This window comes from Populus euphratica, unplaced genomic scaffold, assembly GCF_000495115.2.
Source record: "Populus euphratica unplaced genomic scaffold, PopEup_1.0 scaffold48.1, whole genome shotgun sequence".
NCBI classification, from domain to species: Eukaryota; Viridiplantae; Streptophyta; class Magnoliopsida; order Malpighiales; family Salicaceae; genus Populus; species Populus euphratica.
The window spans coordinates 997,255-1,025,021 of record NW_011499879.1 but is presented as its reverse complement, the minus strand read 5'-3'; the positions used below and the strand labels follow the sequence as shown (position 1 = coordinate 1,025,021).

General features: G+C 28.7%; 3 protein-coding genes and 1 non-coding gene across 7 annotated transcripts; 3 read left to right on the top strand and 1 right to left on the bottom strand.

Moving 5' to 3' along the window:
* The first annotated feature begins 8,380 nt into the window (after window positions 1–8,380).
* Window positions 8,381–9,031, top strand: LOC105129031 (nuclear transcription factor Y subunit C-3-like). The gene has a single exon (XM_011030929.1). It carries the CDS (start codon window positions 8,411–8,413, stop codon window positions 8,765–8,767), a length of 357 nt encoding a protein of 118 aa, XP_011029231.1. The 5' UTR covers window positions 8,381–8,410; the 3' UTR covers window positions 8,768–9,031.
* A 1,334-nt stretch (window positions 9,032–10,365) lies between these two features.
* On the bottom strand, window positions 10,366–10,449 carry TRNAL-CAA (transfer RNA leucine (anticodon CAA)). The gene has a single exon. It is a non-coding gene; the product is annotated as a tRNA-Leu (tRNA).
* Window positions 10,450–20,647: 10,198 nt separating this feature from the next.
* LOC105129030 (remorin) lies at window positions 20,648–22,771 on the top strand. The gene is made up of 5 exons (XM_011030928.1): window positions 20,648–20,914; window positions 21,120–21,173; window positions 21,252–21,339; window positions 22,097–22,178; window positions 22,336–22,771. Exons 1-5 carry the CDS (start codon window positions 20,728–20,730, stop codon window positions 22,534–22,536), a joined length of 612 nt encoding a protein of 203 aa, XP_011029230.1. The 5' UTR covers window positions 20,648–20,727; the 3' UTR covers window positions 22,537–22,771.
* Window positions 22,772–23,645: 874 nt separating this feature from the next.
* LOC105129029 (LIM domain-containing protein WLIM2b-like) lies at window positions 23,646–25,632 on the top strand. Of its 4 annotated transcripts, none has more exons than XM_011030926.1 (6): window positions 23,648–23,874; window positions 24,025–24,169; window positions 24,303–24,402; window positions 24,552–24,574; window positions 24,683–24,772; window positions 25,085–25,632. In XM_011030926.1, the coding sequence occupies exons 2-6, from the start codon at window positions 24,035–24,037 to the stop codon at window positions 25,385–25,387; spliced, it is 651 nt and encodes a 216-aa protein (XP_011029228.1). In that variant the 5' UTR covers window positions 23,648–23,874; window positions 24,025–24,034; the 3' UTR covers window positions 25,388–25,632. The 4 variants fall into 4 exon arrangements, with proteins under 4 accessions (XP_011029229.1, XP_011029228.1, XP_011029227.1 ...); XM_011030925.1 differs by having other exon boundaries at window positions 24,016–24,169; XM_011030927.1 differs by having other exon boundaries at window positions 23,646–24,169; window positions 24,303–24,375.
* The last annotated feature ends 2,135 nt before the right edge of the window (window positions 25,633–27,767 follow it).

The following is a 27,767-nucleotide window of genomic DNA, read 5'->3' as shown; positions in this document are numbered from 1 at the left end:
TTTATTTTTATTGCCGCCCCCCCCCCCCCATCATATGTGGCCTTTAAAATTTAGAAGAAGTCATAAAGTACCCGTGGAAACGTTCGTTCAGATCTGCGTGCTAATTCCAGTCAAATATTCAAGCGGCTTCAGTCCTCACGCAACAAGAATAATTATTGTCCAAATTGAAAATATATATTATAAAAAAAACTATATTAATAGCCAAGGCACTGGTGCCCATGACAGCCAGAAAGCTTTTACATCATTACCAGATCCAATTAAGATAGCTTAATTTTTTATATATATTTTTAATATTTTAAAAAAGTATAATATTAACCAAGGACGTTCCATGTACTGCTATAATATATACATAATTCTTGAATTAAATACTAGCCCTCCGTCAGCCGCCGCCGCCTCGATTGTGATTCAACATTCAAATTTGTCAGTTCCTGCCACTTGTCAATTTTGACAATAAATGTTCTTGGTGCATGAAGGGGGGCTAATGTCTATATATGAAGTTGTTGAAAGAAAGAAAGGAAGCCTTATTCCACGAGAGAAATTGCTCTAGTGTATACTTGACCAGGAAAAATTCTTTCAGCTTTTGATATGGTTTATTTTAAGTTTCAAAAATATTTTAAAATTTTTATTTTGTTATTTTAAATTAATATTTTTAAATTATTTTAATATGTTGATGTTAAAAATAATTTTTTAAAAATAAAAAATATTATTTTAATATATTTTTAAATAAAAAATATTTTAAAAAATAATTTCAACTATAAATAATTTTTTTAAAAAAATATACATTTCATACGATAAAATGAGATGGAAACTTTATGACATTCAAGAGCAAAAGATTTTTCTTAAAATCTATTTCGCCTACATGACATGATGACTTTTGATAATAATAATAATAAATTTTAGTTATTACTAGCTATTTCACCATATTTCTTCATGAGTCAATATTTTTAATCTTTAATTTTTTTTTATATATACATATTTTTATGATGTGTTTTAACTTTTTGTGCATAAAAAATCCCAATTAAAATTTAAAAAGTTAATATATATATATATATATATCTAATTAAATAAATTAAAATTTATTTATTTTATAAACTTGATCCCTATCATGCCAAAGTTAATAAGTTAAATTTGTAATCTGGGTAATGGACTTAATTGGTTCAACAATTATTTTTTCTATTTTTCTTATCTAAAATAAATAATTATAAAATTAAGAACAAACCAAATATCAAGGCGATTGAAAAAAAATACACTAAATTAAATTATATTGTTCACTTAATAATCAACTAAATATTAAGTTATGAAATTAAAAAAAAAATCAATTATAATGGATAAAAAAGAAAAAAAAAGGACCTAGTCTCTCATTCTTGGATAACTAGAGCTTTTGATCCTAAAAAAAACCTAGACATACAGGCTTAGAGCATCCCACATGCCTAGACTTTTTTTTTTTCCTTAAAGGGTAAACAACAAGTCATTCACTTTTTAATTTTTTAAAAAACAACAGGCAACACATTATTTGTATTGATAAGGAGAACAATGTATTATTTGCCCTACTCAGATTTTGATGACCTCTAATAGTTGGAAAACTAGGTTAGGTTGTTTCAAACTAAGAAAAATCTATTTTAAATGATATTTCGACATAAAATGAAAAGGCAAAAACCCTAAATACCTTGTAAAATATAATTATAGCCTTTAATAATTCAAAAATTGACTTCAAAACTCACAATTAATTCAAAACAAAAAAAAACTTTCAGGCTTAGATTTATTATTTCAGGCAAGTTTAAGTGAAAACAACACTTATGATAAACTCTCTCCATTAAAAGAAATTCATTACCGTTGAAATCATTATTTTTCATGATCAATATCGATCTTAACTGAGACTTTCTTTCTTTACCATTAGAATCCAACTATATTCTCTTTATTCTCTCAAACCAACAAAAAAAAATAAGAAAAATAAGTTTTGGGATCAAAATTGAATTTTATAAATTTTTAAGGACTAAAAGTTTATAATTTTAAAAAGTTAGAGGACCATGAATATTTAGCCTAAAGTTAAAAAAAAAACCACCTCATTTTTCATACTTTTCATTTTTTGTCTTTAATAAATGTATTTTAATTGACCATCAATTTATACCTGTGTATTTAAATAATAAGAGAAATAGACTAAAAACACACTATTACTATTGCAATCCATATTATTACGTATCTAACTAAATAGTGTCATGAGAATAATATTTTTTAGAGTATTTTTAATATTTTTTAGTTTGAGACTGTGAAACATAATTATTATTTTCTTAAGATTGAAATGGAGATACAGTGTGGTTTTAAATCCAATCTCTTTTTTTTAAAAAAAATCCAAAACATGGTAGGATTGCTTCATCCTATAATCCAACGTTGAATAAGCCTTGTGATGAAACAAAAGGAGTTGAGGCCAGTATAGCCAGGCGCCTAAGAAAGAAAAATAAAGTGGAAATACTATAACCCCGAATTGCACAATAAAAAATGAGAAACCTCTATTGTAAAGAAACAAGGAAAAAGGGCTACAGATATTTGTACAAGGCCTGAGTTCAAGCAGAGTCTTACGAGGCAATCACCGGCCCAAGATGCTGCGAGGGAATTTATGAAAATTTTTGACGAGTAAATTAGGCTTGGAGGCTATTATTTTTCACACATGAGACCTGAGGGCCTCTGAAAACCATCAAATTCATGCAAATTGCGTTATCAGCCCACGAATTGCATAGAAAACCAGGGGTGTGAATTATTATCCAAATGGTTTGGTTTGGTTTGGATTAAAAATTAAAAATCTAAGCATTAATTAAATTAAGATTTTTATTATTAATGATAAATATGTTCTTCATATCATTTATTATAAGAAAGTTACACGTCTTTCTTGCAAAAAATAGAAGAAATAAAAGGAGTTTTTTCTACTAATTTGTTTTAATTAGAAAATTAAAACATTATTTTCACACTTTATTTTAAAATTAAAGTTAGCTTAAACTATATGATGAAAATAAGAGTAATCAAAATATAAATATGATATGTTAGGATTTCTTATATATAATAAGTATAATTACATATTTAAATATAAATATGATAATAAATAACTTAATATAACTCTTAAAGTCTGAGTTGTTTTCATATATTTAGTAAATATCCACAGTAGAAAAACCCTGCAAGCAATTTGAGAAATAAGAATTTACAAATCATTAGATGTGTGATGTTAATATTTAAGGTTTTATATTGCGAAATTACTATGATTTTTTCTATAACATTTACTTACGATTATTACTTTAATCTTTCTAAATTGGCCAGCAGGTCTCTGATTTAGTATTGATGATTTTTTTTTTATTTTTTTCTCTATTCTTCTAATTTTTTTTATGCATAGCTCCGTAAATTTTTTAAGTAATTATTTATTTAGATTTTTTTAATATTTGATCCATGTTATTTTAATTATTATTTATTTTATTTGATATAATTTATATAATTTGATTTTTTTTAAATTTTATTTATTTATCATATTTGGTTTGTATTATTTTAATTATTATTTGTTTTATTTAAGATAATTTATAAAATTAATTTTTTTCTATAATTTTATCCTTCTTTAATTTATTTTTCTATCAAATTTGATCATTATTCTTTTTATTACTATTATTTTATTATAATAATTTTTTTAAATTGATATTTTTTTCTGATTTTATTCTTCAATATTAAATTGGTTAGAAATCGAGTCTATAATTTCACAGATTACGAGTTTATGAGATTAATTCAAGTTTAAAAGATTTGCGTGAGTTTACTTTTTCTTGCTTTCTTTTCTTTTTTGTTTTTAACTTATGTTTTTTTAATTTAATACTTTAACATTTATTTAATTAGATATTGAATTTTATTATTTTTTTTATTGTCTTCTAAATTTTTTTATTAATTTTAAAAATAATTCAGGTTATCTTAAATCTTTTTATTTATCATTTTCTATTAAATTTATCTTTTTTTAAAAAAATTATTTTAAATTAATTAATTAATTAAATATAAATATAAAACACTGTTTTATAATATTTTCTAAATATTTTATTTTTTAAAAAAATAATAATAATAAAAATAAAAATAACCACAACAATAATAACAATAACAAAATTACCTCGTAATATCGTAGTACTACCTGCACAACCTCAACTAGTAGTTCCTCCACTTCTAGTATCTACATTTATGCCGAAGAATGGATTCACTGTCCAATGTCATGAAATCTCTTTTGTTTTTCGCCAGTTCAAATCCCAATCGACGCACTCAAAAGCACTCACAAGAGACGTTGGTGTATTCATAAGAATTTTATCTCTAAATGATGGTGGCTTGTTTTTCTATGATAAAAAAGAACGTTGTTGGTTCTATGATACAGATGGCGAAGATGGCATTTGGTGAAAAGGCAAGAGAATGTAAGGCATTTGGTGAAAAAAATTGACTGTGTCATTCAATTATCTGATCGGAATGGGTAAACCAATATTTATATCCAACCTGAAATCTGATTTTTTATTCCAAACTCGACCACGATAAAACATTTCCTATTCATTCGAGTTTGATAAAGCGGGTATATATTGAATTCAGTTTTACTGTTCATATGACTAATGCAATTTTCTTTTTCATTTCATTTCTTAATTTTTTTATTTGTAATTTTTTATTTAATTTTTATTAAATAAATAAAAATAATAAGACCCAAATTCATAACCATTCGATAATCAAAGTTTTAGTACCATTTTAATAATCATTTTAACCCAATAGCTTAAATTATTAAGTAAAATTCTAGAATATAATTTATATTATTTTATATTATTTTCTAATAATATTAACATGACATTAAAAAGTGTTATTTCTTTCCACTTACATTCTTGTACATATACAAAATGTCAAGAAACATTTCAATGATGAATTAAAGATTGATGTTAAAAAATAAAACTTTATTAATAGTTTAAAAAATAAATTAAATAAATAAAGACTAAATTTAATAAAAAAACAAATTATTTGGATATTATCATAGAAAATTTCAATTTTCTCTATAATGTTCCAACTTACCTATTATTTGGTCTCTAATCTTTCAATTTACATTCTCTTGCATATACAACGTGTGAATAAATATTCCAATGATGAATTAAAAATTGGTTTTGCAAAATAAAACTTTCTTGATAGTTGAAAAAAATAAAAAGAATTAAATTTAACAAAAAAAAGATCTCGTTTGGATATTTTTACAAAAGAACTTCAATTTTCTCTATAATGTTTCAATTTATCTATTCTTTGGTCCTTGTTATTTTATAATTTTACATTTCAATTCCAAACTTCATTTTTTTTTCTACATTTTAGTTTCTAAATATTGAAAGAATAGAGAGAAAACCATCAAATTAAAAGAAGGAACAAATTTAACAAAAAAAGACCTTGTTTAGATTTTGTCACATAAAACTTATATTTGATCCATAAAGTTTCAATTCATCTATCATTTGGTCCTTGTTATTTTAAAACTTTACATTTTAATTTCAAACGTTATTTTTTTTGACATTTTAGTCCTTAGTTAAGAGAATAAAAAGGAAACCATAAAAAAATATTAAAAAGAGAGAAAACATTTGAATGCTGATATTTTGGTCATAGCAAAATATCAAGTTTGCTATTGATTTTAATAGATTTGATATTTTTAGGGAAGTTCAATGGAGGTGATATTGTCCTTTAACCATATAAAAAAAAAGGATCTTAAAGTTTTGTTATTCAGTTAATTTTTATTTTTTAGAGAGATTAAAGGTTATTTTGTTATTTTAAAGTTTTGTTATTCAGTTAATTTTTATTTTTTAGAGAGATTAAAGGTTATTTTTTTATTTTAAGGTGATTTAAAATAAAAATAAGTTGATGGGTTTCAGAATTTGCCTCTGATTTATATCATGCATTGATCTTAAAACTTTGGAATGAGTGTGTGTGTTTATATGCAGTGACAGACGTATAAAAGCAAAGCCTTTTCCTTTTAGTCAAGCTAATAAGCTACACGATCTCCATAGTTACTATTTCTTTTGTGCATGCTCAGCTGCGGACGGAACCATGTTTTTAAAATCATAAAAAAAACTCAAGAGTATAGGGATTTTTTTTTCATTGCTATAAACCTGAGCAAACAAATGAAATTTTAATTTAATTTCTTATCTTTGATATCTGTTTCACTCGAGTTTTTAATAAAAAATATATAAAAAATCTGAATAATTATTTTTTATATTAATATTAAATAAAAAAATAACATAAAAATAAAAAATAACATCAAGCTACAAAAAACTTTTCAAATGGGTCACCCGGGATATTATATTGTAAATACCACACATAAGAAAGCAGTGAAACTCAATTCCCAATAAATTTAATATCAAATGATGAATTAACACTATTATTATTTTTATCGTTATTATTATTGTTGTTAGTATTATCATTATCATTACAGCTATCATTATCAATACTATTATCAATAAGTGATATTATCATAATTATTATTTATATTATTATCGTGATCACTATATATTATTATTATTGTTATTATTACTACTATTATTATCATCGTCATCATTAGTACTATTGTCCCTATCATTACTGCTATCATTATCACTACTATTATCAGTAAGTAATATCATCATCATCATTATTAGTATTATTACTGTGATCACTATATATCATTATCATTATTGTTATTATTATTATTATCACCACCACCACCACCACTACCACTATTATTATTATTATTATTATTATTATAACAAAAGTCATAAACTTGATTTGAAAGATAAAATTAAAAATTATAAGAACTTTGACAAAAGAGCAAAGAAAACAAATAAAAAATCAAAAGAAATGGGACCAAACTAAAATAAATATTATTGCTATAGAAAAAAAATCATAAATTTGATTTGAAAGATAAAATTAAAAACTATTAAAACTTTGACAAAGAGCTAAGATAAAAAAAAATAAGAAAGCAGAAGCAGAAGGACTGAATTGAAAAACATCATATACATAAATTATAATTGAAGGACTAAATTGAAAAAAATATTTATAAGAATAATAATGAAATAATAAATTAAAAGAATGAGGACATAAATGAAAAATAAAACATATGAGAAATTGTAATTAAAAGACTAAATTGAAAGAAAAATTATAAAAGGAATAAAATAAAATAAGAAATTAAAAGAATAAGGACTGAAATTAAAAATCAAACAACAAAAAGGATAATGATATACTTTAGTTGTCAAGAGCAAGAGAAAAAAGAAAAAAATAAAAATAAAAATAAATAACCATCGAAGATAATTTGACCACACTCGACACACTAAGTGGAATAGAAGACGACTGAGCATTTAGTGAAACAATGAATAACTAGATTCGGCTACCGAGTGATATCATATATACCACCTAAATGACACAAACATCACCTATTCACTAGCATATTTGGAAGATGCACCAATAAATTTTTTTAAAAAAAATTGAAAAGATAACGTGAAAATACCAAAATACTCCCATGAACCTGTTAATTATATAAAATACCCATATAAAAATATCCCAAAAAAACTTATTTTTTTGTCTTTTCTAAAGTTAAAAACATGTTTTCATTATATATGGATCATTGAAAAACTATAAACAACCCTATCTAATAGCTTAACAATTTTTTTATCTTGATGGAAAAAAAGCATTTTTACTATTAAGAATCTTATCAAAGCTTTCTATCAATAATTATAAATTTTATTAACTTTTAAGGTAAAAAAAATAATTTTATTATATAAAAAAATAAAAAAAATGCATACATCCTAAAATAAGTTTTTAATTAATGACCAACGAGTCAGTAAAAAGCACCAACAAACCTCTAGTTTCAAGGCTTAAGTTTTTCTCATTTAAAAGTAAAGAAATAATTTTACTATAATAATGCATAACAACAAACTATGTATATGAAGCTACAGTAATACTCTCGCACGTTTTTCATATACATGGCACATAGCGAAATTAATTTGGAGTGGAGTGTACAACCAAAAAGAAGTACGGTTTGCATTCCCATTTCGCACTACTAAAGCACTACTTGTAATCTTTATATTGATATTTTGCGATTGTTTTATTAGTTATTGGGGGTAACAAGTCCACAAGCTATAAGTCTAGAATGCAAGAAAATGGAAGAAAATTCTAAATATCACAATTAAATTATATTTGGATTGACTGCAGCCGGCCTAATCAAGCTGGCCGGCCGGCCTGGACACCTATTTCTTTACTCATCCTTCTCTGACAAGTTAGATTTAAATATTCTCTTCATGCAATCACACCGATCTTCAACTTCCTCTTCTCGGAAAATATATATTCCCTGTAACTTCATACGCCTCTCTCACATTATTATCATTACCTCAACATAATCTAGAGTCGAGGCACCCCACATAAAAACAATATGAGGCAAGCTGGGACATACTCAGGAATACTTTCTGGTGGTTTATCGGGAAAAACTGGGCCTCACTCATTGCCTTTGGCAAGAATCAAGAAGATCATGAAGAAATCCGGTGACGATGTGAAGATGATATCCGGCGAGGCACCGATTGTGTTCTCAAAAGCATGTGAGCTCTTCATTGAGGATCTAACACAAAGGTCTTGGATGATGACCATGCAAGGCAAGAGGAGAACGCTTCACAAGGAGGATGTTGCCTCTGCTGTTATAGGAACAGATATCTTTGACTTTCTTGTCAACTTGGTGTCTCATTCCAGCCACTCCATGGATGATTCTGTGGAGATAGAAACAACTTGCGAATGATAAGACCTTCACCCCCTCCCAACATCTCTCTGACTCAAAGTACAGACTTGATCCAATATTAAAACTGTATGATCTCCAAAACTACTTCCTCTACTTGATCTACCCTAAGTAACATGGTCGATGCACTACTTTTCTGGTAAAATTATTTTAATAGACGTTATGTATACATAGAGAACAAACAATGGTGGGGGTATGCATGTAACCTAGCCATCTCTGTGTGCTTGAATCATTTTATATTGCAAAGTCTAAATTAATTTGAGCACACATGATCATGTCCAAATTAAACGAATATTTTGTTGCTGTTGTTAATCTTTTCCTTTTTTTTGGTGAAAAACTTTGGGTCCCCAGCTGAATACTTCTCATGATGGAGACCGAATATATGGAAGTAAATGCTTTGGAGTTGGTGATGATGGCTTCAAGACGACATTCTTTTCCCAAAAAAAAAATAAAAAAAAAATGATGGCATAATCATGCATGCCATATATATACACATACTTCTATATATTCCTTTTGTTTTCTATAAAATCAAGATACGTATATCTTACGTTTAGTATTGTTATAGGATCTTTTTTTCCCCAACTATCTAGAAAAAAAAATTTAGTTAGTTAAATAATTTTTACGTTTTGTATTGGATCTCACATATAATTTTATTTTGGATATTAATTCTGTAAAAATTAAAATAATTTTATTTATTTATAAAACTTATTTATTTATTTATTTATTTATTTTACAAGTAAAAATTCATCGTACACCATAAAAACTATCACGACCAAAACACCACTTTAGTTCTAAAAGACTGTACTCGTGGCTCCCTCCTATCTCATAGGAGAAGTGAAAGGAGAGTACAGTAGTTATAGAAAATGTTATAAACAGATGAATTTTATCCATTGTCACATAGAAATCTTAAGAGATTATTTTTCCCGTAAAATCTAATTTGGAAAAAATCATGGTCTTTTGTTTTGGGTAATAAGAGATAGTAAAATGCTAAGAGTTTTTGTTTCAATCTAATTTACTGAAAAATTGTTATTGCAAGTTGTCTATAGATGCATCATTTATTTTTTCTAGATTTTAGTTATTATGATAATCAATAACACAAAGTTAACTGGTTTTTGGTCCAAAAATTAAATCATAAAATCTATTACACTTTACTATAAAGAAAAAAAATAAAAAACAAAAAACAAGTAACTATAATAACCTAATTTTTCAAGATTTTGCAAAGTAAACATTATAAAACAAGGACAACTGCAATAACTAAATTTTGAATTCTCTAAAATTTTATTATATGTTAGTTTATTTTTATTTATATTTATAAAAAAACTAAAAAAATTATTAAAAATTTAAAAATATATTTTTATAAAATTAATTATTTTTTCCATTAAAACCGAGTACATTAGATTAATACAATTCAAATATATCAACCAAGATAAAAAATAAGTTTTAAATCAAAATTGATCACATCAGAATAATAAAAGTTAAATCATGTTGATGGGAATAAAAAAAAAATTAGGTGGACAGAAAATTAATAATAATAATGTTTAATTAACCAAATGAAGAATAGGTTAGGAGTCATATCAGCCAGGATAAACGAGGTGCAAAACTGTCAGAAGTGGGATTTGAACCCACGCCCTCTCACGAGGACCAGAACTTGAGTCTGGCGCCTTAGACCACTCGGCCATCCTGACACTCATTGTTATAACGTTTATTTTTATTGCTTTAAAGTAACCACCGACCCTTCAAGAGGTCAGATTTGGTCGAATCAGCCTCTTTTATTCTTGCATGTTTCAATTTACCAATGATGAGGTCCCAATAGTCACCGATATCCTTGGACGTAGCAATGATTTATCGGAAAACTGGTTGGATGAATCGACCCAATAAAACGAAAGCAGCAGGCTCAATTTAGAAAAAGATTTGACCAAATGCTAGAACTTCAAGGGTGCATCGTAATTTTCATGTCTATTCTGTTTTCAAGACTTTTCTATTCTGGCTTGGAAATCGACTACAAAAATGTTAATGGTAGTTTCTCAAGGAAATCCAAAATAATTTAAAAAAAAAAACTATAAATATTCCTTTTCATTAAATACCAGGACACATGTTATTGTTTTGGGATAATAAAATAACTATTATATCATTAAAAAAAAACAAATATTAAAATTGCACTTAAGGAGTGATATGATTTTTTTTTATGACCAATAAATTATTTTCAGATTGAATGAAAAAAAAAATCTTTTTATATTTTTCAATATAATAAAATAAGACAGGACTATTCTTTAAAATAAAAAATTTTAACTTGGCTATAAATTTTTTTTTTCGTATTTTTAGTTTAAAGTATAATAAAATTACTTATTTACTTTTAAAAGCGAAATTTTTTAAGCTAGAATCTATGATTTTTTTATATTTTCATCATGATATTTTAGTTTGCAATCAAGTTGACCATGTTAAAATTTAGTATTTAAATAAATATAAAGTATTATTTAAAAATAAAAATTATGTGTAAGTGGGACATGTTTGCGCCTTTTGAGCAACCATTTCATCTTTAAGTTACGAGAGTGGAGACTTGTACTGACTTGTCATGAGAGCCTCTACATTTCTAAAAAGTTTATGTGGGAAGTGAACTTTTGATTTGGAGTTCCAGGAGATTAACTCAGATTTAGGAGATTCAACTAGATTTGCTAGGTAAATTTTTTAAATTGATATTTTTTTATTTCAACATTCAACATAAAATTAGTTTAGAATTAAGCTTTTTGATTAAGCATGGGTTTAGGATTCCATGAGTTCCGGGTTTAGAAGATTAACATATGTTTAAGATATTCACTCGAGTTTGGAGATTGAGATATGTTATTTTCTATTTACTTTATATATGATGTTTCACTAATTTTGAAAATGAACCGAGTTATCTCAGGTTTTTTTACTTGTTTTTCTTTGTTAAATTTAGTTTTTTAAAAAGAAATTTTATTTTTAAATTTAATAGAATTAATTGATTAAATACAAGTATGAGATTCTCACTTCATGATATTTTATTTTATTTGTTTTCAGGGTTGTTGCTTTGACAATGCAAGTGATCTATTTTGGTGTTATCACGCAACGTTTTGCAGTTGTGTTAGAACCGTTTTGGTGAGCTATTTTTGGTGTAGAGAAATGTCTACAATAAAACAATTGTGAGTCTCAAAAAAGCTTTTATTTCTTCTTCTCTTGTATATGATTTTGAGAACTCAAATAGTTCTGGTTTTAGTCCTTTAAAATTAACTTAATTATTTTACATCAACAAAAAATTTATTTTATTATACTAAAGTAATCATTAATCAAGTGCTAGAATTTTCTTAAGACATTGTGAGAACCCTACACCTAAGCAAACAAAACAAAACAAATCAAGAAGTTAAATCTCAAATAAAATTAATATGAATGGATCAAAATTAAAAAAAAAGATGACAAACTTTTCATTTCATCAAACAAATTAGTCTAAGCTTTAAATTTGATTCCCTAAATTATAATTTTTCAAATTAATAAAATAAAATTTTATTTTGTAGAGTCAAGCATTCCGAGTGATATAATATTTCTTGGACATCCCAAGATCTTTATAAATAAACATTTAAAACAAATCATCAATACTAATCACAAATCAAAATAATATTGAAAGACCAAACAAGAAAAGGAAATTAAGAAACCAAAAGAGTAAAACATCCTAATGGTGGAAAATGTTTCTCTAGAGTAAAGCACCTGCACCTTTAAGTTAGTTTTTGTTAATACGAGCACTCTTTCGTGATTCCAAGCCCAAAGTATTATAATGACAGCCTCTGTCAAGCACAAGGAACATAAATGACCACTGGGGCATACTCACTCACTCACACACACACACACACAATGCATATGACTAATTTTAATGTCTGACATGATCAGGATATTTGCGAGCTGAGAACCCACGCTCTAGCTTGCTGCTAGTTATTAACTGCTCCTTTCACACATTAAAAAACAGAAAATTCATCGAAGTCTGGTTAATGATGATTTTTATTTTCTCATAAATAGAGTGGTAACGGGCTGAAGTTAGGTTATAACTAACCTATTACAGAGATTTGGTTACATAATTTACTCTGCAGTTACGTACACACGCTTCCATATGTGTTCTACATCAAGACAGGGCATTATACTTGTTGGTAAAACTAACACCATAGAGACTGTTTAATTAAAACTACATTACATAGCATGACAAGGCCTATGCTGAGAACCAGCTGAAGATTACACTTTCACTTAGGCCATTAGCGACTAAAGACTCGTTCTCAAATCGAAATGATGATGGATTAGTTTTTTTCTCTTCAACACTTCTCCTTCTTGATTCCTCCTGCCTTTTTCCAGCAATCGCAGCTCCCTTTTTCTCTTTTCTTCTCCGCATAACATAATCTTCAGGAATAAATACATCCATTGATTGTAGCAGAAGATGATAAAAAACTTATTTAGGATGCAAAGTGTTACACTTTGCCTGAATGGGAAGAAAAATCATGTTTTTATAGGGAAAACGAAGTGGGGATACCATGGGCGTTGACGCCCTTGTTTTTTCTTCAAACAAGCGAACACTTGTTAATTTTATGAAGTACAGTTACCTAGGTGAAAAGATACATGTTGGTTTCCGGGAACTTTCTGACCTTATTGCATGCCGTGGAAGGCATCGAGGGAGAAAGGGGAAAAGAGCATGTGAAAGGGCTACAATGTGTCTTAGAGACATGTGTAAGTGAAACTGAAGGTAATGTATCCAGTTCTGTTTTTATATTCAGTTCATGAGTTCTTTCGGCTAATTTGTCTTCCATGAGAACATTTGTTGCTCAAGTAAATTATTTGTTAGTCCCTAGGTTTTGGATGCAATTATATGTTAGTCTTTCATGTTCTAAAATGTATAAATTAGTCTCACGACAGTTGACTCTTATTGACTGTTTTCTTATTACTGTGTCTCTAAGCGTTCACTCTATTAATTTTTCTTTAATAACAGGGTGCTGTATTTATATTGTGTTTGAAAGTGCCTTTCAAAGTATATTTGTGCCGTAAAAACATAAATTTGATTTTTAAAATATTTTTGAATAATTTTAATATACCATATTAAAAAAGTATTCAAATATATATTTTTTAAAAAACACCTACAATACGTTACCAATTAAATTATCAAACGATACATAAAACAACAAATTTCTTGAATCTCACATTATCCTGCCATTGATCCTAGTTGGTGCAAAATTTATCAAGATTAAGATTTGTAAAGTTGATCAATGAAATTCCATTTTGTTTGAACTGGCAAGGGGTGAAAAAAAAAAGATTAAATTACTCTCCATTCCCTAGTTTCTAAACTCAATTGTAATTTAGTCTCTTATGTTTGAGAATCTATATATATACATAAGAATCTTTAAACCGCCTTCAGGTGCAATTCACATAAATTTCACATTAGGAGTATCGTTTATTATATTCATGTTTTCTCATAGACTCCAAAGAGAAAAAGGAGTTCGGTATATATGCCTTTGAAAATCAGTCTGGGAATACTGAGTTTGTTCATCCTCAAAATATTCATCACAGCAGAGCCTCTAAAATGGCGCCATATGTCAGAAGAGAGTCATAAGAGAGGTGATACTGCAGTGAAAATTAAATCAGCAACAGCAACAGCAACCCATGTGTATGAAAATGATTCTCTGTCTGATACCATTAATTCATCAATCATGCGTTAAGACAGTGATAAACATGTTCCCTGCAGCATACCGATTCATCGACTCACAGCTCTACCCATGAGTGCAAGAAAGACGTGAAAGAAAGAAAGAGAGAAGATTATAAAAGGTGTCTTGTAAGTCAAAAGCATTCGATGGTCGGTTGTATAAGATAATGTATTTAATTATCTTGAAACATCATAAAAGGTGGCTTGAAGAAAATATTTTCGGAGCCGTTTATAAAGGCATAAAAAATGAATGATTTATATATATACTTTTTGGGATATATTTGATATTTCAGAAGATTTGTTTTCTTCTTTAACTTTTTAAATTGGAGCTTTAAAATCAACATCCGCTAAACTCTTAATATACAAAACAAAATTGATTAACTACAAAAAATATCTTTCCTCAATTAATACATAAATTGACATGATAATACACTTGACCATTAAAAAAAAACATGATCAATTAATTAATTAATTATATATATAATATAAATATAAATGAATCCATATTGTTTCTAATTCATCCTCATATCCTTAATTGAATCAATTTTATCCTTATAACATGAGTGGATTTTCAATTTATCCTTCTACTAACTTTTTTCATCTAAATTAACTAAATCAGTAATCAAAATATTTAATATTATATTGAAAACGGCCTTTGAGTTCTATGAACTTTCCAGTCATATGTTTTTCGTCTGATAAATAGAAGATTGTTTTTAAAAAAAATAAATAAATCACACAAGACAATGCCTTTGTTCCCCTTTGGAACCTCGTTCTCCTTCTATCGTCTCTTTGGTGACCCCCTGTCATTTTTTATATAATATTAAGTCATGTGCGTGCCTAATTATATATATTTGGGTGAAGAAGTTAAAAGAATGATGGATTGGAAATTTGGTTATTTTATAAGGACAAAACAGGCTCAATTAAAATTATAATAACATATTGAAATCTCATCCCATCATATAAAAAATATATACTAGATCTAGTCACTCTTAAAATATTCATAACTCTCATTTTTTGCTACACATTATATTTTTATATAACACAAGAAAAAATAAACTGACCTTAAAAACTGAACCATATGATTATGGGATCCATTGGTGGTTTTGACTAATCCAGTGGCTTGCATTTCTTTAATCTACTCTCATGGATGCACATTTGTTTTTTATTTAAAAAAGCTTTACCCACCAAACAAGCTGACTCCCCCACAAGAAAAATAGGAATCTCATACCAAGTTTGTTCAATAATCAAAAGAAATAAACTTTGAGTCCAACAAATATGAAATAATAAATATTGGGTCCATACTTAATCCAAAATAGGAGTTGTCGCTTGCAACCTTGAAATCTAAAGCCATAACATCGCCTTGAAGCCATTGAATACGCTTAGGATAAGCCTAAAAATCACATTATACAGGTTAAATATTGATAGTGTTCCCCTTTTTAGTATGACATGAGAAAAGAAAATTCAAAAATAAAATATAATAGTAGTAGAAGAAGTGTAAGCTAATGGAAATAGAGGTCATTATAAAAATAATGTACCTCAAATGGCTAAAAAACATTGTCATGGTTAATAAATCCAATAAAAAAATAACGGATGAGTGTTGATTTCGCATACCTCAACAAGACATGTTTTAGTAACAACTTCATCTTTTTTAAATTGACCTATTAGAGGATTAGACAATTAGCTATTTATTTCTAAATTATTTGAATGCTAATTTAGAATATTAATAGATGCTCGTGCACCCAAATAATTAAAAAAATATTTACTTCATCATTAATAAAGGAATGTACTACTATAAGGTCATAATTTTCTAGTGAAGAACACCATGTCCAAATATTAAATAATGATTACCAAGATCTATAAGGACCACTTAGAAAGGAACATGAAAACTTGTATAGTTGACATATTGATAAATTGACATATTGATAAAGAGCCTTATCTTTAAGTAACACCTTCAAAACTTACAATATGTTTTCTATGTTCTTTTTTTTTTTTGATTTACGTGGGGCGCCCGGGCCAGCTTACGCGCACCACGACTAATCCCCACGACCCACTGAACATCCTGCAAGTCCAGTGAGCAGGTAAGGCACCGCGCGGGTGACAGACGTGCATGGCGAGGTTCGACCCCAGGTGCAGAGGAAGGGGACAAGCCCCTCTCACCGCTAGGCCAGAACCTCACTTGCTATTTTCTATGTTCTTTATGAATATTGGATGAAGCTCAATCTATAAAAATGCACTTTTGCTATACAATGAGGAGAATTCATAGGAGTTCTGATTAGTAATACAAGGATAAAGCTTAATTTAAAAAATATTTCAACCATTATATATAAACTCCTCTTTTAGGACATTGAAGAAGTGTTCAATTTAAAAAAAAAGTTTAGAGACTAGTTAGCCGAGGGGTAACCTTGAATAAGTATGTATCTCAATTTGGAGAGCTTTGCCTCCAGCTTTTAAGACATTGAAAAACGTGTTTAATTTTTAGTAGACCATCAAGTGTGTGAAAACCTTTGAAAACCAAAAGTCTCACCTTTTTTCTCTAAGAATTTTATCTCAACCAAAAAAAAAAAAGGAAAAGATTGACTTTATCTAGGGGTGATAGATTTAGTCTTGAGCGATATCATGGTTAGGGAGGAGCATAAAGTTCGCAAACTTGTTTACTATATAAATAAAACCTTTCACAATGTTGAAATTGGGCACTTGAAAATTAAAAATGTGGTTTTGGTGCTAGTTGTTATGAGCTATTTTGACCCTTTATTTTATAATATATTTTTAAAATTACAAAAATATCTTTTCAATGAAATTCAATCAATTTATAATTATTTTATAATTTTTGGCACATTTATTTATTTTATTTTAAAGGAAAAAGATTATTTATTAATTAGTTAAAAAGACAACCCTATCTACTATTGAATAAATAGTTTTAAATGGTTATTTAAGCATCATCTTACACGAGAGATTCTAATAATTCAACTCATGGGTCTAATAACAACAAATTAGAGAAACCTTTATGGTTATAAATATACCTTTTATACACTACTATATCTCTTAGCCAATCACTTCTTAATAAATTGTATTATTTTATAAAAATTAAATTGAATGATACCAAGTTTTACTTATTTGTTTCTTAAATACAACAAAAGGTACTTATTTAGATTTTTAACTAGTTGTGATGAAATTTTTTATTAACAAGGATATTAACATTAACAAAGAAATTAACAATCTTTCACTATGCATCTCAAGGGTTATTTACTTTTATTTTACTATTTATTTTACTAATTTTCTCCCTTATTTCCTTAGTTTTTTTTTGTTATCTTCGCTTTGGTTATTACATTTTAAAAAAAAATGTTCATAAGAAGTAATCTTGTCATGGCATTATGTTTTTTAACTTATTTTGTCATGAATGCTCTTATAAATGCAAGGTTTTAGAGAATATTTTATCATTAAATGGAAGATCAATTTTACAAGATATATTGTAATATTATTATATTTATTATAAAAATATTAAGAGAACAAGACCAAAATTAACATAAAAAAAAACAAAACCTTTTTTTTCTTACATTGTTAGAAATGCAGGAAAAACCTCACTTTAGTCCCTTAATTATTTTTTTTCTTCATTTTTGGTCCCTATTATTTATGATTTTACATTTCAATCCTAAACTTTATTTTTTTACATTTCATCTTTTGGGTGTTAAATGAAAAAAAAAGTCACCAAAATAAGAAAGAGGAAAGAAAGAGTTTGATCATCACAAAAGTCAAGCTTTGTGTTAAAAAGTTTGTTTTGGAGATGAAAGTTTAACAAAAGTGTTTTTTCATTTGAACATTTCAAAATAAGTAAATTGGACTTGGAAAAAAAAAATTGATTGGATTTTGGATTTTGGATTTTTACAGTGATTAAATAATGTTTTGAGATTATAGATAAGTTTATTAAGGTTTTTATGATGTTTTTGATGTGTTTTCAAGTAAAAACAAGTTGAAAATTGTATTTTTTTAATCTAAAAACTCGAACCATACTTTTTCAGTTATTGAAGATGAACAAAAAAAATTACAAAGAATAACATGTTATTTGTATCTACCAAGATGCACAATACATCATCAATTCATTTAAAATAAAAGAACCTGACATGTTAGCATGACCTTTTACATCCAGACATGCCTAAGCTTTTACTTTTTAGGCTAAGCACATATGCTTAACATTTTATGTCCCACAACTCATAATATTTTTTTTTGTTTTTAATTACTATCATCACTCTTATTATTTTAAATTGTTATTTTTTTTATTAGCAATTGGTTTTTGAATGGTTTTTATAATCTTATAATATCTATACGATATTATTGTAATTTATCTTTAATTTTTTCCCTATTAGATATAAAATAGATTAGTTTTATTTGCATTATGCATTTATAAAAATGAAAATTATATGTACTTAGCAACCATAATTATTTTTAAAGACAAGTAAAAGAAAATAAAAAGGATAACTTATGTGCATTTTGTATCTGTCTTTTAATTCTTACTTTAGAATTAACTTTTTATTTTATTTTTTACTTAACATTCATAAATCTTGTTGATTTATTAAATAATATATTTTTTAACTCATCATATCAAACACATACATTGTCTTTTCATTCTTCATTTACAAATTTAACGATATCCATGATATTGTAATATTGTTGTCTTCTATTTTTATATTCAAAATTAACTTGGAATTCAATTTACAACATGACTGAATATTACCTTATATACTAAAAATATTGGCATTTTTTTATGAAGCTTCATTGTTAAGCTTATCCTTAGATAAAACATGTGTCTTTTTATTTTAATTCTTAGATAAAATAGTAATCCTAATAATTTGTCAAACCTAAAAATTAAAACCTAATTAACTAAATCACCAAACAAGAAAAACCCATAAATCTAATTAGACTAAAAGAAAATGCACTAAACTAACCTCAGACTTTCATCCTATTATCTTGTGCAATTAAGAATCTCTATAGATTCAATCATTCAAAAATCACCTTTCTATCATAGATAAAATTTAAAAAATCCAAGAGACTAGCACTATTAAACACGCATTTTCAAAAAATAAACTTAAAAAAAGTCATAATTATTAGAAAATACTATAAATTATATTTTGGGACTTCACCTAATAGTTTAAACTATTGGGTTGAGATGATTTTTTAATATAGTATCAGAGCCTTAATGACCAAATGGTCATGAGTTTAAATCTCATCATTTCTATTTATTTCATAAAAATTAAGTATAAGGTAATGTGAATTTATGCAAGTTTTAAGTTCGAAGAGCTTTCATTTGAGGGAATATGTTAAAGAATAATATAAATTATATTTTGGGACCTCATCTAATAGTTTAAGTTATTAAATTGAAATAATTCTTTAACAACAATAACACAATAAATAAGAAAATGAGTGTTATTTCAACTTTCAATCTACCAAGTCACTTTTTTAACAACTAAAAAAAATAATGAGTTTTTATTTTTTAAAAAATAAAAAATATATTTTTATTTATGCTGAAGAGAAATATAAACATGTTGGGATTTTAGAGATATTAGATAAAAAAACATTTATATTGTGTAAATAACCTAAATCTCATCATTTCTATATTAAAAAAATATATTAATAAGAAAATACTAGAAATGATTTTTCAATTGAGTTTAAATTATTATTTTTTTTAAATAATTTTATTATTATATAATTAAATAAAAAATTAAAAAGCTCTCGTAACATAAGATACATATATCTTTATTTCAGCTTCTCGACTTAATTTATAATTTGAATGAATAAATTTTTTATTATTTATTAAAAATATAATTTTTAATTTATTTTTTAAAAAATAAATATTATTTTTTTAATTAATAATATATTTTTTATGAAAAAAAATTAATAATATATTTTTTAGCTGAAAAAAGTTTCGTTCAATTCATCATCGTTGGTGCACCGTCACTAGCATCCCCTATATGACTTGCATTTAAATGAAGAACTCGATAGCCATGACGAGCTCTAATTGACCGCTACATCTCTTATTCTTGAAGACTTCAATTCGTAATAATAATAATAATAATAATTATGATGCGAGAATTTTATCTTTTTATATATATATATATATATATATATATATATATTTGTTTTTTGTCCATACCCAACTTCCATATGTACCCACCACCATCAAGGACTCTGACTCTCCAGCTATATTTACAACACTCCTTTCTCATTTAGATGGTGTTCTTGGTAGAATTTTACCTGAAGTATTTGGTGACAATTGTCTTCGTACATGGGTTTCCGGGTCTTGGTGGCTAAAGTGAAAGACTTCGTTATGGCGGAGAAGGAGCCCAAGAAAGCTGAATCCGAGGGAGCCTCTCTGCCTACACAAGCTCAAGAACATGGACCTCTTAAAGAAGAGAAAGAAGTCCCTTTGAATAATTCTGCTAATGAGAAGAGCTCGGTCCTAGTTACTGAAAGTATGTCCTCTCCTTATTCTTATCCTTCTTTGCTTTCTGGTTCCTCCTGACATAGAGAGGGTAAGGAAAGTTCGTAATTTGGTTTTTCATGAAAGTTGATGGCTTGCAATTTTGAATATCTCAAGCCCGACTTAACAATTGAATATTTCTCTAAACATGTTATAACAAGGCCCTTAATTGTATGATTAAATCTTCGATGTGTCAGAGGTTGCAGATCCACCTGCTACTGCGAAAAACTCAAGGGGGTCAAATGACAGAGGTATGCGCAGGCTACTATCTTAATCAAAATTGATATCTTTCCTATCAACAGATAACAAGGACTTGTATCATTCATCAGATGCTGTGCTTGCGAGGGTTGAAGCGGAGAAAAGATGTGCTCTAATTAGAGCATGGGAAGAAAATGAGAAAGCCAAAGCGGAGAACAAGTACGAGACGATCTCTAATGCTTTGAATTGTCCATCTTTTAGTATTGGTATTTTAGTATTGGTATAAAGTAGGCCTCCTCACACCGGGATTTCAAATCTAGCATAAAAGCGTGCTTGAAATGATTCAGCTTCAACCAGTTTATCGAACAAGCTACTGGCTCTTAGTTTAACAAGATTGCACTTTATACAACTTTGCTAGTGTCTGAAATTCTCCTGAATTAGAATTTTACTGCATGTAGAGTAAATTCGAGCCAGGAATTGACCAGCTCTTTGGTCATCCAATATAAAATAATGTATTTGGAAGTCTTTGAGATTGAGTCTAGGCGTTCAACCATTTTAGGCTATAAAAATGTATACATTCAGAAGAAATTTTCTGAACCAAACCCTACACTGTTAAGCTATTAAATTACTTAGGAAAGAAACTCCATTACAATTGCCATAGATGTCAAGTTTATTGTCAGCTCATGCTCCAGATATGTAAATACAAACATGCTCATTAAATATCTGGATGTATGTGTGTGATACTTGATAGTTTTGGTTAGGTTTCCGTTTTCAAACGTTTAAAGACTTGTTCCATACACTCCTAAGGTCCATCTTAAGACTCGCGCAATGTCCTCTTTAAACAAGGATTTGTGCATTGAATCAATCTTACAAGTTAAAATGTTAAACTTGGTTTTATAAAGCTTTCAGTTCCTACTCGATGATGACCTTCAGAGCTTGTTTCTGAGCAAGTTATACACGCTGAATTTTCAAATAGGGCTCACAAGGAACTCTCTGCCATTGGATCATGGGAGACAATCAAGAGAGAATCTGTGGAGGAAAAAATAAAGAAGTATGAGGTAATAAACTTAATGAATTGAAGTATCAACTGCTAGTTATAGCATGACTAATCTTCCTTTCCACTTATAAAAACTGTACAGCTCAAAGTAATTATGTAATATATATTCTTGCAAAAAACTATTTCAATATTGTCTTGATTAATTTGTGATTTGGTAGGAAAAAGTGGAAAAGAAGAAGGCTGAATATGCAGAGAAAATGAAGAACAAAGTAGCCGAACTCCACAAGGCAGCCGAGGAGAAGAAAGCAATGATTGAAGCAAAAAAAGGTGAGGACCGTCTCAAGGTAGAGGAAACTGCAGCGAAATTCCGAGCAACTGGGTACACACCAAGGAATTGTCTTGGATTCTTAAGTATCTAAGATGTTTTGGCAAATTCTAATGAACAACAGTGGGGTAAACGGGAGAGAAAAGGCTGCAAGAATTGGATTTGCTTGATTTTTGGCTTGTTAGTTTATGCTGTGCTCAGATATAGTTGGCTCAGCTGTAAATGTCTTTTGATATTTGTAAAAAACAGTAAATCGGAGTGCATGCGTTACATTACCCAAGTTCTGACAAGACCCGAGTTTGAATTTGATATTTTCTTTGGTGTGAGCTGAATCCCTAGTTAGAAAAAGAAAAAAAAAAGTGAAATGAATCATTTGTGCATCTGTAGTTCTGAAGAATTTGGTAACACAACAATTCAAGGTCTTTAATTTTGTGCAGTGGCTGCATTTTTCACACATTATTTGCTATGGATCATACCAACTACTTGCAGCTCAGGTTTTCTGGTATGACAAATGTGCCACCCATCACCCAATTTACTTGCTTCTTAAGCTAACATCTCAACCATCCCAGAATACTTGGTAAAAAAGGAGAGGCAGAGTTGTATGTGAATGAGATGTCAAAGACTGAAACCTTTTCGAATTTCAATTTTTCAGATAAACTTGTCATGATCAGTATTCGCTACATTTGTGAGCTGATAATAGATAATTCCATTCTACTGTTATATATTTCAAGCATAATCAATTACATGTGAGGCTAATATCATGTCAACAGGAGATACGAGGCCTCATATTACGCCAATAATTTTCTTTATTCCCTTTCCAAGTTAAATAAGCATTAGTAATGAAAAAAATGCCAACAAGCAATACATGATGTCCCTAACGCCTTAAATCTTTATATGATGCCACAGCTGCAGAAGAAAATCTGTGCAATTACAACTTATCCGTTTATTTTGATAACTTTCAGCACTCAATATAATCCTAGTACAGACCACGTCTGTGCACATTGCTTGCAGAATTTTATATATATAGAACATAAGCAGAGACTCTTGAATTGTTGGCCTACAAATTTTGGAATCAAATTGATGCTAACATAGTATTTTGTTGTCATGCACACACACGATTTTTGACAGAAAGGCTGCTAGATATAGCAAAAAATCTATTTGGAGACACCCGAGTTGTCTACCACATAAAAAGAGTACTGCAGTTGTATTTGTTACCTCCTGCCAGGACTATCTTTGAAAGACTTGGTCAGGAAATGTTTCAGATCTATCTGTAATAGCTCGCTATTCTTAGAACGGTACCCTGCAAGTTCCGAGAGATATAGACCCTGGATCACATTAGCTTAAATAAGCGGTTCAAGTCTTTTTGTCCATCAATTGAACATTCATTTTATTGACCTTTAATCTGCTAGTTATAATACAGGAAAGGTGAAAGGTAAGAACAGATTTTCTAAGTTCTGTTTATCTTAGCTTCTGAGATTAAGAGCCGAACTTTCAGAATTTGTTCTTCAAACTTTCCCATTAAAGCTTTTCTAAGCAACCCTTCTGAAATCAGATTCTATACTGCTCAATTTAGATTCATCAGGAAAAACATAATGGGCTTCACTGGGACCTTGGAGAAATGCAAGGCCTGTGACAAGACTGTTTATTTCATCGAATTGGTGTCTGCTGATGGAGTTCCTTATCATAAGAAGTGCTTCAAATGCAGCCACTGCAATGGACTTCTTGGAGTATGAGTTCTATTCATTTATCCTCTTTTCTTTTTCATGCCTTTTCTTTTGTGGTTATTGCCTAAGAATTAATGAAAATATGGTCCTTTACCAGGATTATTGAAACTGACCCACCATGAAATTTTTCTTATAGATGAGCAGCTATTCCTCGATTGATGGAGTTTTATACTGCAGACCTCATTACGACCAGCTCTTCAAGGAGACCGGTACTTTTACCAAGAAATTCCAAACATGTGAGATCCGCTTCTCCGTTTTCCTTTCGTTTAAGTTTCTTTTACATATTTTTGGAATTAGAGTTCCATGGAGAAGGATGTAGTACTCCCTATTTTACTTTTTTTTTTTTTTTTGCTAACAATGTGTTTCCGCAATTCTGACTGTTTAGATGAGGAGAAGAAAAACTGCCTGGTACCAAGATTCTTTACAATCGGTTCTTTTTCATTACATTAATTTGTTTCTAATGGAAATTTATAGTTTGTTTGCTGGAGTTTGATGCATGTTTTCACAATCATGCAGAAAAAGGCCCCAAGCAAACTTTCCTCCATGTTCAGTGGCACCCAAGACAAATGTGCTTTCTGTAAAAAAACTGCATACCCATTAGAGAAGGTTTCTAATCCATCCATCCATCCATCCATCTCTCTCTCTCTCTCTCTCTCACACACACACACACACACACACACACAATTCTTATTTCCCCATTCATTAACATTCATTCCTCGTCCGTCATATATATATATTTGCGCAACTCGAATGGAAATGCAAAAGACAGAGTAACTCTCATTGATATCTATATTGTACCTTAATCGTGGCACCAATATAATCTCATGCACCAAGATCAACTCCGGAAGTAGATTGAGATCGATATTATATGTGGAGTGAGGATAAAGAAGCTTATTGCCGTAACCAAAATTTTGACAGGTGACTGTGGAGGGAGAATTCTATCACAAGTCATGCTTCAGGTGTTCTCATGGGGGTTGCTATATCACTCCTTCATCTTATGCAGCTCTTGATGGTATCCTATACTGCAAGGCCCACTTTGCTCAATTGTTTAAGCAGAAGGGTAGCTACAGTTATCTCACCAAAACTGCCACAATGAAGAAAAACGCAGTAAATTTGCCAGAAGAAAAATCCGAAGCTGAAGAAAACAATGAAACAGTACCAGAAGCAAACGCAGATGCTAACTCTGATTTAGTCATTGACAAGAGAAATCATAATTCATGAGAATGTGCAGAACTAGTTCTCAATGCTGTGTTGTTCCTTTCACATGCCTCTCTAGGGGACATTGAGGTTACAAGAGTGGTTGCTTTCCCTGTTCCTACTCAGGCATGTGTCAACAGAGAATGGGAACCTGGAATTTTGTTTCGCCTTGGAATTTGGAAACTAAATAGAGACTTCTGTAATATTTCTATATTTGCAGGTGCAGTTGATGAACGAAAATAAAATTTCACTTCTTTCTCTTTTGTCTTTAAATTTCTTCATCAATCAAAAAAATGGCCCTTGAAGAAAAACAAAACCATATTAACACGGGAGAAATATAGACATTGATAAAGATCGGTCGACGACATGAGTTTAGCTCTTACACTTGCTACAAGACTGACTTTAATTTTTCCATATTCACTTGTCATTGGAATTACAAAAGTTGTAACTGCATTATTGCTAACCTTTTTTTTTTTTGCCCTAGTAATGATACATGAAATATTGGATGAATTGTAGCCCCCTATGGAAACCGCAGTCTACAGGTCATTGCTCCACCTCTCTGTATAATCTTGCAAGGGCCATAAAATCTCAGATCATGCTTGATATTTTTCCTTGGTGCTGCACTCAATTGATTGTAAGCATGTGATTTCATGTACACCAAATCTCCCACCTAAAACTCTCTTTCTATATATCCTGCCACTTGTTGCATCGAGTCCCTAGCCTTTTCCAGTTAAAATTGCAACCATCGTTCCAATCTAGCCCTTTATTGAATCACCTTCTTGGATGTTGCTACTGGAGTAGTTGCTTGAGAATTAACCTCTACATTGGGTGAAGGATAGCCATGCAATGATTAAAAATTGCTCATTTTAATGGATAAATGATAGCTAGAATTATACCATCATTGAAACTAAAGACAACCATTCATGTCATCTGCTTATATTATGCATGATCATACACCATAAATAGGTTTTAAAACATTGGTTAACCTTCTCTGTTCATCTATCATTTTAAGGATAGAAAGATGAGTTGACTCCTGATAACTTAAACAATTCTTTCCAAAATATACTAATGAAGATTTTATCCCTATTTATCACAATACTCATAGATAAACCATGGAACTCATGGAACTTACAGATGTAATCTAAAAACAACTAAGCAATTTTCTAAGCTGTAAAAGGATGAGCTACAGCCAAGAAATATCTATATTTAGTGAATCTATCCACAATAACCGATACTGTATTCTTTCCCCTTAATTTTGGCAAGCCTTCAACGAGATCCATGATTATATTTTTTCAAATACCTTTTGATACAGGTAGCGGTTGAAGCAATCTAGAATATAATAACCTTTTTTTTTGGCTTGCTTACGGGCATCATATTCTTCCATGAATTTTCTCGGCAAGGTTTTCATATAAGGCCAATAAAACATAGCCTCGAGACTCTTACAAGAAATATGCACCCCTGTATGTCATTTAACATGTGAATCATATACAAGACTTGTAATTCTATAAAGATTTTTTTTATCCTTTCTAATCTTCTCTTATAGCTTTAAACCTTAAAATTCCATCAAATCCATCTTTCATGTTCTCGAATTAGATAATAATTCTATAAAAAAATTAATTCTTTGTAATCTTCACTTCACTTATAAAGTGTGATTAACTCTTGTGATATTTATAATTATTATGAAAGTGTAAGTGACAATTAACCACTTAAATAATATTTTGTCATGTGAGTCATTAAGTGAAATGTTTAATCTTTACCTTTGAAAAAGATTGGGGAAGTTTTGATTTTGATCCTTAAAAAATATTGTGTAAAGTTTTATAATTTTAATCTTTAAAAAATATTAGTATAATCAGCAAGATCTCATGTATTAAAAAAACTACGAGATAATAGTGAATATTTAAATAAAAATTTAAAATAAATAGAGTAAGGGATTGAATGAGGATTCAATACGGTCTCACATATTAAGAATGACATGTTAACACAATCCATCTTTAGTGAGATCACTTGAAAGAGGATTGGGATATTCTTGAAAAAGAAAAGAAAAGAAGGATCGCCATGTTCGTGAAAAAAATGCTTATGTATTACTTGCTAATGATATTGTATAATTGACCTGGACGCCCCTCCAACCAAAATATTCATAAAGAAAAAAGGTGAGTTAAATAATTTTTTTCTCATAATTTTTAGATAGACTATGCCTATCAATTCATTTATAGAATGGGTTAATTAATAGATATAAGATTCATGGACAAAATAATGTATGAATTTCGAATAATTTTTGAACTTATTAATATAAATAATGAATTAAGTGGTATGCTGAATTCATTTAATAATTTTTTACATGTCTTTTAAAATAATATATATAATTATCTATAAAAAAACAAAAATCAATATACAGAAATATAAA

Bases quoted from the DNA above. Each gene is read 5' to 3' on its own strand.
- LOC105129031 (XM_011030929.1), top strand. From the start codon at position 8,411: ATGAGGCAAGCTGGGACATACTCAGGAATACTTTCTGGTGGTTTATCG.
- LOC105129030 (XM_011030928.1), top strand. From the start codon at position 20,728: ATGGGTTTCCGGGTCTTGGTGGCTAAAGTGAAAGACTTCGTTATGGCG. The intron at 21,340-22,096 runs GTACGAGACGAT...ATTTTCAAATAG, and splicing joins AAAGCCAAAGCGGAGAACAA to GGCTCACAAGGAACTCTCTG. The intron at 22,179-22,335 runs GTAATAAACTTA...GTGATTTGGTAG, and splicing joins AAAAAATAAAGAAGTATGAG to GAAAAAGTGGAAAAGAAGAA.
- LOC105129029 (XM_011030926.1), top strand. From the start codon at position 24,035: ATGGGCTTCACTGGGACCTTGGAGAAATGCAAGGCCTGTGACAAGACT. The intron at 24,403-24,551 runs GTGAGATCCGCT...CTGACTGTTTAG, and splicing joins TACCAAGAAATTCCAAACAT to ATGAGGAGAAGAAAAACTGC. The intron at 24,575-24,682 runs GTACCAAGATTC...ACAATCATGCAG, and splicing joins AGGAGAAGAAAAACTGCCTG to AAAAAGGCCCCAAGCAAACT.